General features: G+C 38.1%; 2 protein-coding genes across 5 annotated transcripts; one reads left to right on the top strand and one right to left on the bottom strand.

Moving 5' to 3' along the window:
• The first annotated feature begins 533 nt into the window (after nt 1-533).
• On the top strand, nt 534-5316 carry LOC125205745 (uncharacterized). Of its 2 annotated transcripts, XM_048104843.2 has the most exons (5): nt 534-673; nt 813-912; nt 1474-1640; nt 1760-2591; nt 3046-5316. In XM_048104843.2, exons 3-5 carry the CDS (start codon nt 1476-1478, stop codon nt 5109-5111), a joined length of 3063 nt encoding a protein of 1020 aa, XP_047960800.1. In that variant the 5' UTR covers nt 534-673; nt 813-912; nt 1474-1475; the 3' UTR covers nt 5112-5316. The 2 variants fall into 2 exon arrangements, with proteins under 2 accessions (XP_047960800.1, XP_047960799.1); XM_048104842.2 differs by having other exon boundaries at nt 552-912.
• A 538-nt stretch (nt 5317-5854) lies between these two features.
• On the bottom strand, nt 5855-11401 carry LOC125207470 (appr-1-p processing enzyme family protein). 3 transcript variants are annotated; one of them, XM_048106835.2, is made up of 15 exons: nt 11243-11401; nt 10451-10806; nt 9830-9907; nt 9235-9290; nt 8801-8920; nt 8625-8695; nt 8375-8468; nt 8073-8282; nt 7468-7719; nt 7134-7242; nt 6922-6989; nt 6736-6805; nt 6568-6642; nt 6366-6457; nt 5855-6142 (listed from the first exon to the last, which is right to left on the bottom strand). In XM_048106835.2, the coding sequence occupies exons 2-15, from the start codon at nt 10760-10762 to the stop codon at nt 6067-6069; spliced, it is 1683 nt and encodes a 560-aa protein (XP_047962792.1). In that variant the 5' UTR covers nt 10763-10806; nt 11243-11401; the 3' UTR covers nt 5855-6066. The 3 variants fall into 3 exon arrangements, with proteins under 3 accessions (XP_047962792.1, XP_088916115.1, XP_088916116.1); XM_089059989.1 differs by lacking the exon at nt 11243-11401 and adding an exon at nt 11124-11197; XM_089059990.1 differs by having other exon boundaries at nt 6083-6215.
• Nucleotides 11402-12416: the final 1015 nt, after the last annotated feature.

Genomic DNA, 12416 nt, shown 5'->3' with positions numbered 1-12416 from the left:
TAATATAATATTCTATAATGTTTATGAAGATAATATGTGTAGCAATAGATAAGACAAAATAGAATAATTATACGTATATTGTACATTTTCAAAAACAGTAAATGTTTTTCTTAATGTGTGTAAAAGATCTAATAGAATGGACGAGTATATACATTGATTATCTTCTGTTTTAAGAGATGTCACACGTAACTACACTTGTTTGGATAACAATTAAATACCTAACCCTTATTTACGAAAATAAATATTATGAGCTCAAGATGAAATTGTAGGTTGCAATTCACCATAAATCCATTAAATCTGTTCACATATAAACATAGATGGAAGTAGTGTTTTTCTATAGAGAGAGGTTTTAGAGAGAGAGAGATTTTAGAGAGAATAAAAAGAGACCGGATGTTGACAAATTTTATGTCACTGTTCTTAGAAGGTCGTTTGTTTTTGTTAAGATTTCTTATCTGGGATCTCTCTCTCTCTCTCTCTCTACAAAATCCATATTAATTAAATACTTAGTATATATAATAATTAAATATATACAGTTGCATAAAATTCTCACTTTCTTATTTCATTTCTTCTCATTCTCTCTCTCTTTCTAAATTTGCTACCTTTAATTTCTTCTCTCTCACACACAGAGAGAGACCCAGCAGATCGAAATCTCCCAATATTTAGTTAGAATTTGGTGAGGATCTAAGCTTCTTCAATGGGGTTACCAAAACGCTAACTTCTTTCCTCCATTTCCCCATAATTACTGCTGCCACTTTAGCTTTTATTTTCTACTTTTTTTTATTTTCCTATTCTGTTGGCTTCGTCTTTTACAGTATGAAACCCTCTGAATTCCGCCTTCCTTAATTATCGGAAACACTGCTCTATGATTTGGTATTGCTGAGGAGAGAAGTGGTCTCAGGATGTGGTTATGAGGTAATTTCCCTCTTTTTTTTTTTTTTTTACTCTTCCATTTTTTTTTTCAATTAAGGTTTACCCGTGTTTGACTGTGACAGAAAACACGGAAAATCGGAGGTAGTGTTTATCCACTGGCTTGTAAATAGTTTTTCTATGTGACTGATGATCCTATTTGGAGTAGATTCATGATTGTAACCTGAATTGGAAATTATGGAGATGAGTGGTTTCATTTGCTGGAATTTCGGATTGCCCATTTGCTTTTGAAGAATATCTGCTGTCGTGTTTAGGGTTTTGGATTGATATTGGATTGGTGCTTGTATTTTTATGTGTGATCGTGCAAATAGGATCTGCTTTCAATGCATACTTACTTGCAGAGTTGATATTACATAGTGTTAATTGTGTCAATCTTTGCTGTTTCTAAGTTGTGTTCTGGGTAGCATATCATCTATGCAGTAGATTCAAGTTCAGTGATATCCTAGGTTTGGTAATGCAAATGCTGGAAACTAAGCATATTAAAAGGAGACATATTACCATATTTCTCCATGGACTTGGCAAATTAATGTTTCCTATTTCCTACAGGAATGGGAACGAAGATGCATTGCAAAAGCTACTTCCCAGGATTGTACACGATGAGGGACGTTAATGATGATTCTAGCAGTAGGACTCTAGAAAATGGTTACCCGGGGCATGAGAAAGACTCCTTGAAACAAAAAATGCTTGAACACGAGGCAGTATTTAAGAATCAGGTACTTTGGATCTCTTTTGTCATTATGTTGCTCATTCGAAGATCATTTGCTGGTTAATTTGGTCTCAAACTGGGGCAGTCTATATCCTTGTAATTCAATGAATAACTTTGGGCATACAGGTTTTGGAACTCCATCGTCTTTATAGAATACAAAGGGACATGATGGAAGAGTTCAAAAAGAGTGAACCACATAATGGTGATCGAGCATCAGTGGAACCAGCATCATCATCAAGTCTTCCAGGACCTCAAGTGCCTTCAGATGAAGCTCGAAAATGGCATATGGCAGGTTTTCCTTTGTCGAATTCTGGTTATGGTAGAACATCTGTTGCTGCTGTTGAAAATCTTAGTTCTCCCACAACTTGCACAAAAGGGAACCCTATACAGCCAGGTCGGCTTCCTTTCCCAAATGGGTGCACCACAATAAACTCTGAAGCATTAGACTCACGACCACTGAAAGTAAGAAAGAAGTTATTTGATCTACAACTGCCAGCTGATGAGTACGTAGACCCCGAAGAAGAGGACAATTTGCAGGGGTACCAAAAATCTGGTGTATCAAGTTCTTGTCGTAACGGTGATCTGAACAATGGGCCTGAAAATGTTATGAAGTCATTCATTGGTAGTCATGCAGTTAAAAGAACTGATTGCCCAGTGGATGCTTCAGCTTCAGCTTCAGCTTCAGCTTCTGCTGCCTGTTTAAGGAGTTCTGTTGGTTTGGCTGATTTAAATGAACCCATTCAAATTGAAGAAGCAACAGCTCCATCATCAATTGATTTCCTAGGTCATACTTCACAAAATGGAGAGGCTAAAACCATACACCAGCATGCCAAATCAACTGCTAGTTTTTTAAGTGTAGCTGGAGATCCCGTGCATGTGCGTGATGGAATTTCAATAAATTCGTCTGTTGATAGTCAGGTTAATGACAGGGGATGGTTTCCCCATGCTAACAGAGCAGGTAATGATTTTTAATGAACTTTCATAGTTCTTTGCTCCATTTCTGATTTCTCTCGCTGTCATGATATCAAATAAGCTAAACACTAGGGTTACTTGAACTAAAAATATGGAGTGTGATAATAATTCACATCTATACTGTAACTGTATTATAATGCCTTCAGCCTGTTTTACATTTTGCTGGTTATGGTATGTCAAATTTTTCTTCTATCAAGCATCAACACATCCATGCAATAGTTTATCCTAAGAGTGGTAGTATGGTGGCCAGAGAGAGAAGGAAGAAACACCAGTTATGTTATGAATAACTTTTGAAATTCAACCAATAATGTTATGCTAAAAATCAGCATGTGCTGTCGAAGTTGTATTCTTTGACATGTTCGATTTGGTTATAAACTGAATATTTATCTTGCACTATTGCTTAATTTTTTTAATGTAGCATTAATTTCTTGTATTTTCAGGATCCCGGAAGGGTAACCTAAGTTCTGCCATGCAAGGTTGTCAACCAGATAAGTCACATTTATCTTCCCATCCGGGGCAAGGGACCATTAACCTGGTTCATCATCCTCCCGGAATGTATTCAAGTAATTACAATAGGGAAGAGAAATGGAGAGAGGGATTCCAGCATGGTTTAGAATCTTCTGATAGATGTTATAGTCACTCCAATAATAGCCAGTTCGAATCTATAGCTTCTCATGCTCCCGGCTCTTATCCATTCTTTAATTTGTCGTCTTCTTTTGCCAGTTCATGGTTTCAGACTGTCTCATCTTGGGCACATCCATCAAGTAGTTTTACTCCCAAGGTAACAACACCAGAAACTTCTAGAAATCCAGTAGAAGCAATTGGTAAACATTTGCAGCCTCCTGCTCCATGCCAGCAATCTTTTGGCCAAAAGTGGCATGTTAATGGAGGTTTGGGTAGTGAGCTAAAATCAAATGGATTCCACCATTCATCTTCATCGACTAATCATGGCTTTGCGAGTTTTCTTAAGGGTCCGTATCATGCTGATCCAAAGCCTGCTATGGATATTAACTTGAATGAAGAGCTTCCCAAAAGCCTCGCAAATGAGAATGTGATCATGCAGGATCTTAATATGGCAGATGGGAAGAGCAAGCCTGAAGACAATCATCTGGCTTTGCCATGGCTTAGACCTAAGCCTGTGCATGTTGATCGGGTTATGGATACGAGAAGATCAGAAGTATCGAGAGAACTAGGCTACCGTCTTGATTCTTCCAATGAATTGTCTAGCAATAATGGAACAGTTAGAGATCTTAATCAACTGTTTTCCTCACAACGTATGTCTACTTCATGTGATTCTGTGACTCTAAGAGTGAAGGAAGCAGCAGGTCAACCTCAAGCCGTTAAGAAAATTCTCGGCTTTCCCATTTTTGAGACAGATGTACGCGACAATGAGAGGTCATGCCCTGAGTCCATCTCAGTGGATGTCAATTGTAACCCTGAAGGAAGGAAGACCACGGGTGATGGAAGAAAGAATGGGATAATTGATATAAACGTAGCATGTGAGCCTGATGAACAAATTGCTGCTGATGAGCCAATTATGGAGAAACAAAACCAAAAAAAGGGCACTCATATTAAGGACCACATTGATTTGAATTGTTGTGTTAGTGACTCTGAAGATCCTTCATCGCCCTGTTATGAACGGAGTGATCCCAGAGTCAAGATGACTTTGGAGATAGATCTGGAAGTTCCGATCCTTGAGGAGAGCGAGGATGATAGCATTGAGCCGAAAAGAAAAATGCTGAACGAGGTGTCCTCGCAGCCGTTTGAAAATAAGGAAGTTCAGAATGAGGTTCTTAGAGATGCAGCCGAAACTCTAGTTGGCATCTCATCATTTCAACAGGTCGATACAGAGGATATTGTTGCTCTTCCTTCTGAAGATTCATTGGGAGAAGCGTTACTTGTGTTGGCCAATGCATTATCTTCAGATTCTAATGAAGTTGTGAACACATCAGTCAAGGATGAACCACCAAAGGTGGATTCATCCCAGGGGATAGATGATTTTGAGGCTAGGGCGTTGCAACTAGTCGAGACGAAAGCAGAAGACTACATGCCTACACCTTTTATTCCTGAACCTCAGAAAGTCGAAGAGACACGAGCTCGGCCTCCTCAGACCAGAACTCGTAGGGGTCATGCAAGGAGAGGAAGGCAGTGGAGGGATTTCCAAAGAGACGTTCTTCCTGGTTTAGCATCACTGGCAAGGCATGAGGTGACAGAAGATCTCCAAATATTTGGAGGGATGATGAGAGCCACGGGCCATACTTGGAACTCGGGGCCAGCAAGAAGAAATGGCACCAGAAACGGGGGTGCTCGGGGAAGGAGACGAGCAGTGGTTGAAAGCGTCCCGCCTGCCATTGCAAGCGCGGTCTGCGCTCCGTTGATACAGCAACTCAGTAGCATCGAAGCCGGTTTGGAGGACAGAAGCCTAACAGGATGGGGCAAAACGACGAGACGTCCCCGCCGGCAGAGATGCCCTGCAGGTAATCCTCATACTGTGGTGCTAACATAGTACAATGGAAAAGAGAGGCATTGCATTCTTGAATCGGAGTTCTATAGATTAATGTCCCAACATAAAGTAGTGTACTTTTTTTTGGGAGTGATGTTGGTTAATTGTCTTTGTAAATGTAGTGGTCGTGATTTATGCCCTTTGATTCAGAAATAATGTGGCCCCATTCATATCTACATATATACACATCCTTGTTTTCAATGTCAAATACTGGGAGTTTGTGTTCCTCTAATACTGGAATATGAGATGCAACATGAATACAGTTCTTGGTAGAGAGAGATTAATTAATTAACTGTGGTAACGTGAAAATTTATACCAAATCATGAAAAATGATCAAACTGATTATGAACTCGTGCACACGTTATTTGTTTCGACAAATGTTGATTTGGTCACCAATCTAGTATTTTGAGTTGTTGCTGAAAGAAATCACTATTCTTCACTTGACTCAAATCACAAATTGACTTGCCTGAATCAACATGCATGCCTTTTGCAACATTACTTATGTAGTACACTTGTATATTTCAGCAATAACAAAGGAAATATGAGATTCCAAAAGGAAATTATACACATTTCCAGTACCCTAAAATGAGGGGGCATAAGTACAATATATAAATAAAATAAAAATTGCGTGTTTTTATTAGAAATTATCAAGTAATAATTCTATAGAATGTCTAGAGTAGATATGAAATTTAAATACTTACTTGTAGCATGAATATGACTGAAGTTAGATTCTATACTACCCAACGTTTCAGAAATGTAAATTTGCAGACTCATAAAATTTTATTGCCCTACACAGATTCAAGATTATAAATACACTGTAGAGTGAGAAGAGGGATCATAGTACATATGCAAGCAAAGAAAATATTAGTAGTACTTCGTTACAATACAACCTAACCCATAAATGAATGAAATGATGAGACTATGAAAAAGTCACAAACGCTGGAGTCTGAATCTGCTGCTACGGTCTTGTATATACATATTTTGTTCTTGGATCCACGAGTAAGCCCTTCCCTCCATTGACCTCTATGTCGTGCCTGCAACCGCGATTTTATGATACTTAAATTTCTCTATTTTCTTCTAGACAAACTTTATATGAATCAATAAGATCTACATGAGCCAAAATAAATATGGGGTTATAATAATGTAATCATTTAGGACTTTAAACAATCATGGGAGTTGAGACAGTGTTCATATTAACATGGATTGATTATATGAGGCTGATAAAGAAAGTGATGATTGGAAGGCACAGCAACTCACTGGAATACGAAGTCTGGAATAGTCAGTTGTTCACGAGGGACGTATTTGAATAGCTGCAGAAGAAGGTCAACGTAGACCACCTTCTTCCAGACCTGAAGATTGGATTAGAATTTCTTGAGTTTCAGGAAAAGAGAGACATGGTATCTGAAATTTGGGGGATTCATCCTTGTTGTGTAACGGGATAAACTGAGATCACACATACCACATTATCTACAAGCATCTGCAATCCTAATATTGCAGTCTTCAGACCAAAGGTTGGATGGAGAATGTATATTGCCTACATTATAAAGCTAAGACCGGTGAGAAGAGCATGTGAAGAGAAAATGTCTGTCAGCGTTGATATAGGAGCTTTTAAAGAGAATTATCATACATGGAGATTGCGTTGGTGTTTCCGACCAAGTATTTGCTCTAACCTTTTCATCCACCCCAGATCTGGTTGTCTGTTGAATAGGAATTTTAATTAGATGCTGCAGTTGGCTCATTAACATTTTATAGGGAATTTAAAGCAAACAGTGAAATGGCACTAAGAGAATAATCTGTCTGAGAAAATACTCACATCTGCAATGATGCAGCAGAGTGGAAATAAACTATTGTGTAAGGCTTCTGTATCAAGGGCTCAAACTCCTGAAAACAGAATAATAAGTAGTCATCTAGCAAATAAGGCAAGTAAGGATTCAAAAAAGTAGTAGATAGATGCCATTAAATATAATATTTTGGGCCATGACGCAGTGGTCCAATAAATTAAATTACTGAAATGTGGTCATTTACCTTCACTATGTAAAGCACAAACCGCTCCAGATCAAGACATCTTAGGAGAAAGTGTGCTCCAACCACCACCATCACCGGACGACCTTCACTATCAACCCCACCCCGATAACTAAAATGAAGACAAGAGGCTGTGTATTAATTAGGATGCCCATACAGGGAAAATCCTACTATTAAAGTTTAGTCTGATAATAACAAAGAGATGGTCTACAAATTTTTTGATCTGAGTAACAGTTCAGTGATAAATCCGAGTCAAGCTAGATATGAATCATTTGTAGGGAGGGATCCCTCTTAAATGCATAACATCAATTAAAATAGAAAGCTAACAGTGCCTTACACAATTTTCATTTCAGCAATATCAGAAAGATTAAGTGAATTTGCTTTAGCAAGGTATCGAGAATGGAGCGAGTATTCTTCAGCAGCTGATAAAGGAGGACTGCCAATGTCTCCATATCCAAGCATTTTAGCAAAACTCCAACCATTTCGAGCCTGAGCGGATTTTTCCCATTGTTCTCTGCGTCTCTGATCTGGATCTTTGATCAGGGACATGAATGCAGGATCCAGATAAGACTCCAAGTACGATGAGTCCCTGTTTGAAAAAGAAGAAATGCTTTGATATCAGTCAATGCAGGGAAACAGCTCCCAAATTGTACGAGTTTTGGTCTCATTAAACAGAAAAGTAAACCATCTGAACCAGAAACAAAGATGAATATCTCATAAGCAAGTATCATTTGGAAGATGTTAACAATTACAAGAAAAATATGTCCGGTGCTACTACGTATGTATGTCAACAAAACAAGTTTGAACAAGTTTAGAACTAGTACAAAACAACAAATACACATTACACATATAGTTAACCAGATAAGGGTTAAAACCTTAAGCTTTTTACGTGAAATCATATATGACTTAAAAGGACTTAGAAAAGTATGACGAGCCACGAACCGTCTTGCTAATGATATATTGCTGTCTGCCAGATCAGTAGAGGCCAGTGGAGGTCTTGGGGCGGTTTTTTTCAATTTGGGTAAAGGTTGTATCCTTATTTTGCGCTCATCTATGACCGTCTCACCATTTTCATCTCCAACATCAGCAGGAAGCTTCGAAACAGCCATCTCCTCTTCAAGTTTATCACGCGGAAAGTAAAGCGGAAGCAATCTGTAGCAAGAAGAAACAAATGTATGACAAAGTAATAGTCATGTTTCATATGCATCACTAGATCTAATGATGGGTAGTTTCAGTGAACAAACCTTTTGTATATCTCTGTATCAGATGATGTTGTGGTACAGAAAACGACTGCATGTATTTTATCCTTTTGTTTCTCAAGAAATCGCCTCACGGTTCCTAAAGGAAAGATACACATTGGGTTTCATGACATAATACACAGGTATGTACTAAAATTGTAAAAGCATTCTAGTAAACAAAATGGAGAGGGCATGGGTTTCAATTCAGGAAAATTGAAATTTATTATAGATAGAAAACCGTAAGGGAACTACTTACTTATGGCCACATGTGCAGCTGGTTCTCGTGGATAGTTTTTGGCTTCTGTGTATACACAACCCATAGCAATGCTGTAATCAATTTTCAAAAGAGCTCAATCCCACTATTTTACTTATTAGAGGAATGACACAATGAAGAATTAACAGCTAGTAAAGACATCAGGTCACTGAACCCACCTGCGCAGTCCATTATCAATGAGAAGTTCAAGGCAAGATCGATAACAATGACTGAGTGCATTCTCTGCAGCGGTGTGATACTTTACAGCATATTTGGGACCTACAGTATGTATGACCCTCCTGAAAAGTACAAGAAATCTTATTTTTTGAATAAAAGTTAGGGAGAACATAGACAATGCATCCTAATTTTTACTGCTCAGTTACAGAACCTGAAGACCAATATATTCACCAAAGACTATATAAATAAGTAGAGCAAATCTTAAAACTACTGTGCCAACTCTTAATTTAAGTTCGGACATATCTTCTTCACAAGTCAAGTGGTTTGATGTAAAGATACAAACTGAAAATGCACAAAAGTATATGGATTTCCCAGTACAGCAACTGAACAGCTAAACAACTGAATAATAACTATAAGCATGTTTTGGGATAACCACCTTGCTGGAAGATCATAAGCATTAGTAACTTTTGCCATTCCTGTTCGACAGCCACCCTACAAAATGATAAAACACAAATCACCACATCATCTCAACCTTACAAGTTTGTACATAATTTAAAAGGCCATTAGTATGCGTTTCTACATAATGACAATGAGGACTATCCTATTTATAATTTGCTAAGATCAAATTTGTGAAAATTTTAAGGAAATATACTGTAGCTTATAAGTTATTACAGTGTCAACATTGTGTCCTATTAAATGTTAATTCATGCAAACCCATCCTTTCTTCACTATCCTTACCCTGATATGTCTAGCATATAGTGTTAGGCTGTTAGCACATTGCAACATAAATGGTATATTAGATCATAGCCTCCTATATGATATTAACTTTGTTGCCAATCTCAAGGAACCTTGAATTTGATGAAATTGTGTCTGCCATTCAGATTTGGTCATACATTCACATCCACATCGACTAACTACAAAAGTAAAACAAGATTCTTTATGACATTGCACTCTTAAAGATGACAAATATAATTGCAATCTAGTGAAGAATATCGAGGACCCTGTTTAATTAGACTAAAGTTATAGCTCACCAGGGTTGAACATTCTTCTGCAAGGCCCGGTCCTGCTGCAGCATGCAAACCAGGACTACTATGAGCTTCATCTAAGTTCTGTCAAACAACCGAAATAACATGAGATTTTCTGAACAACCATTCAAGTGAAAATAGAAATTTGCCAACTTAAGCTCTAGAGTTTGCTCAACTGGACAGCTAGAGCTCAGTGGAGTTTGCAATTTCTCAAGCCTACTAATATTATGGGCGATTAGGCAGAAGAAATATTTTTGTGATTGTATTGAAGAAATTAAATTACGAGACATTTGTGTCCAAGATACCACAAAAAGCTGTGTAAATACTAAATACATGCATATGGAACATGTACGTATAAAAAAGGATGTTCCAAAGATTGAAAGATGTACTAGAGCTTTTGAGCAAGTAGAATCAGAGCTGGGGGATTCAGAATGTCTTATAGTATAACATGGAGAAGTATGAGATTAGGATAGGCTTTTGATACTGTAATTCCTAATTCTAGAGGAAAAAGTATGGATAATAGAGACAAGCAATAGAGATTTGAAATGTCAGCATAAGCTGGAACTGTTACAAAAGTTCGTTTCAAGTAGATGATTATCTGGGTATAACAATGAATGACCTACTCACCTCATTTGTTGAATTTACAACAGCATCCACCTCAAGATTCCACGGGTTGCCCCTCCAAAGATATATTTTCGAGTTAATTTCACGATCCATGGGAAACTTCGATACCATTCCATTTCCACCATTCTCCCCTTCAGATGCTGCAGTCAATGGGTCTGGAAAATGCAGATTCTGGAACCCCGAATCTTCATTCCCATATGAGTACCTAAAGTCTGAATCGCTCCAACACGGGACTTGATCTAGGGTCACAACAGAGTCCCCACTATCTGTTGGCATTCCACCTCGGTTAGTGGTTGCGGCCCCACACCGGTACATAATTTACGCTCCAAGATCAAATCTTCACCTCCTCTACCCTCCCACTACCACAGAAGACATATCCTTCAGTTATTACCAACAGTAGAGGAAATTCTAGTAATGCGCAATCATCAAAGATCAAACAAAAATGCAAATATTATTCTCCATCAACTTCAAATACACAATTTCCAAACTAACAGCGAAGGAACGAAACGTCAATTCAGATGAAAAACCACTTAAGCTTCCAAAGCTTTCGCATCATTACCAAACTAACCGAAATCCAAGAGTAGCAACAATCATCATGAATTCACAATTCGCTCAGCTACAAACTAAATTAAGAGCACAACCACATTAATTATACATATAAACACATAAAACAAACCCTGGAACTGAGACACACTCCATAATTTGCAACGAGAGGCGAAGCTAAGCGAAATTCAGTAACATTTTCACAGATAAGCGTCACGATTTCTCTATAAACAAGTAAATTAGCAAAATTACCTCAAAAAAACGTATAATTTGAGCTGATGTGCGATTTGAGGATCAGCGTAGAAACCTTGAAGCTGGACCCAATGAATAGATGGAATTTGAGGCAGCCGATCGATGGGGTCACAGTATTGACTCTTGAGTTTGCGGTGGATTTTCTATTTTAGAATTTCATCATGATAATTATTAATCATTTTTTTTTGTGAACAAAATGTTTTTTCTGCTATTAGAGCATCTCCAATGGTCGGCGAGCGACCGGCTAGCCGATTCGCGGCGCTGGCCGATCGGCTAGCCGAACCATTGGAGGCAGCCAGCGGGAAAACGGCCAAAATTTCGGCGTGGGCTGGTCGATCGCGACGCGCTGGCCGATGCGCTGGCCGCCATTGTGGCGTGCCGATCGGCCAGCACAATTTTTTTTTCTTTTTTTTTTTTTAATTTTTGAAAAACTATATAAACGCGATTTTCTCTCTCTCTAAATTTCTGTACAAGAGCAACATCTAGCGATGAACAACAACAACTAGGTCCAATACAAAATTAAGACCTAAAATAGAAACATGTCATAGCGTCGGGCCGGGGGCCTCTCCGCGCCCCCAGACCCCATGGCAAGGGGGCGTCGCCCCCCTTGACCCCCTGACTCGCTGACCCGCGGCAAACTATAACGGATTCAAGGCATACTAACATTTTTTAATGTATTTTTTAATTTTTTTGATTTTTAGTTAATGTACTTTTTTTATTTAAATAAAATTAACGAATTTTTCCCGTATATGTGTCGTAAATTTAGTTCCGTATTTTGTGTTTATTCCGTAAATGTAGTTGTTTTTGAATTTTTTTTATTGCGGCTGGCCTATGGCTGGCCTAAATTTGATGTGACATGTGGTTTTTTAGTGCTGCTGACGTGGCAGAGAGAGAAAGTGGTTAGCCTATGGCTAGCCGAATTGCACTGGAGATGCTCTTATCATAACTGCCCTTCATCTTTATTATATTTCACATTTTACCACTCTGCCTATAAAAAGTTGGATTGATAATTTTCAATACCAAAATCCAGTAACAAAATTAATGGGATTGAATAAAATCTTATTGGATTGGAGTCTTTATCTAATTGGCTCATTAGGACTCGATAATTTTTAGTTGGGTTGGGTTATGTTTGGATAAACTCATTAAAAATAATATCATTATTATTTAAATTATT

Source organism: Salvia hispanica, chromosome 6 (genome assembly GCF_029641045.1).
Source record: "Salvia hispanica isolate PSC_SH4W2 chromosome 6, Shi_PSC_v1, whole genome shotgun sequence".
Classification (NCBI taxonomy): Eukaryota; Viridiplantae; Streptophyta; class Magnoliopsida; order Lamiales; family Lamiaceae; genus Salvia; species Salvia hispanica.
This window is presented reverse-complemented; position numbering and strand designations above follow the sequence as displayed.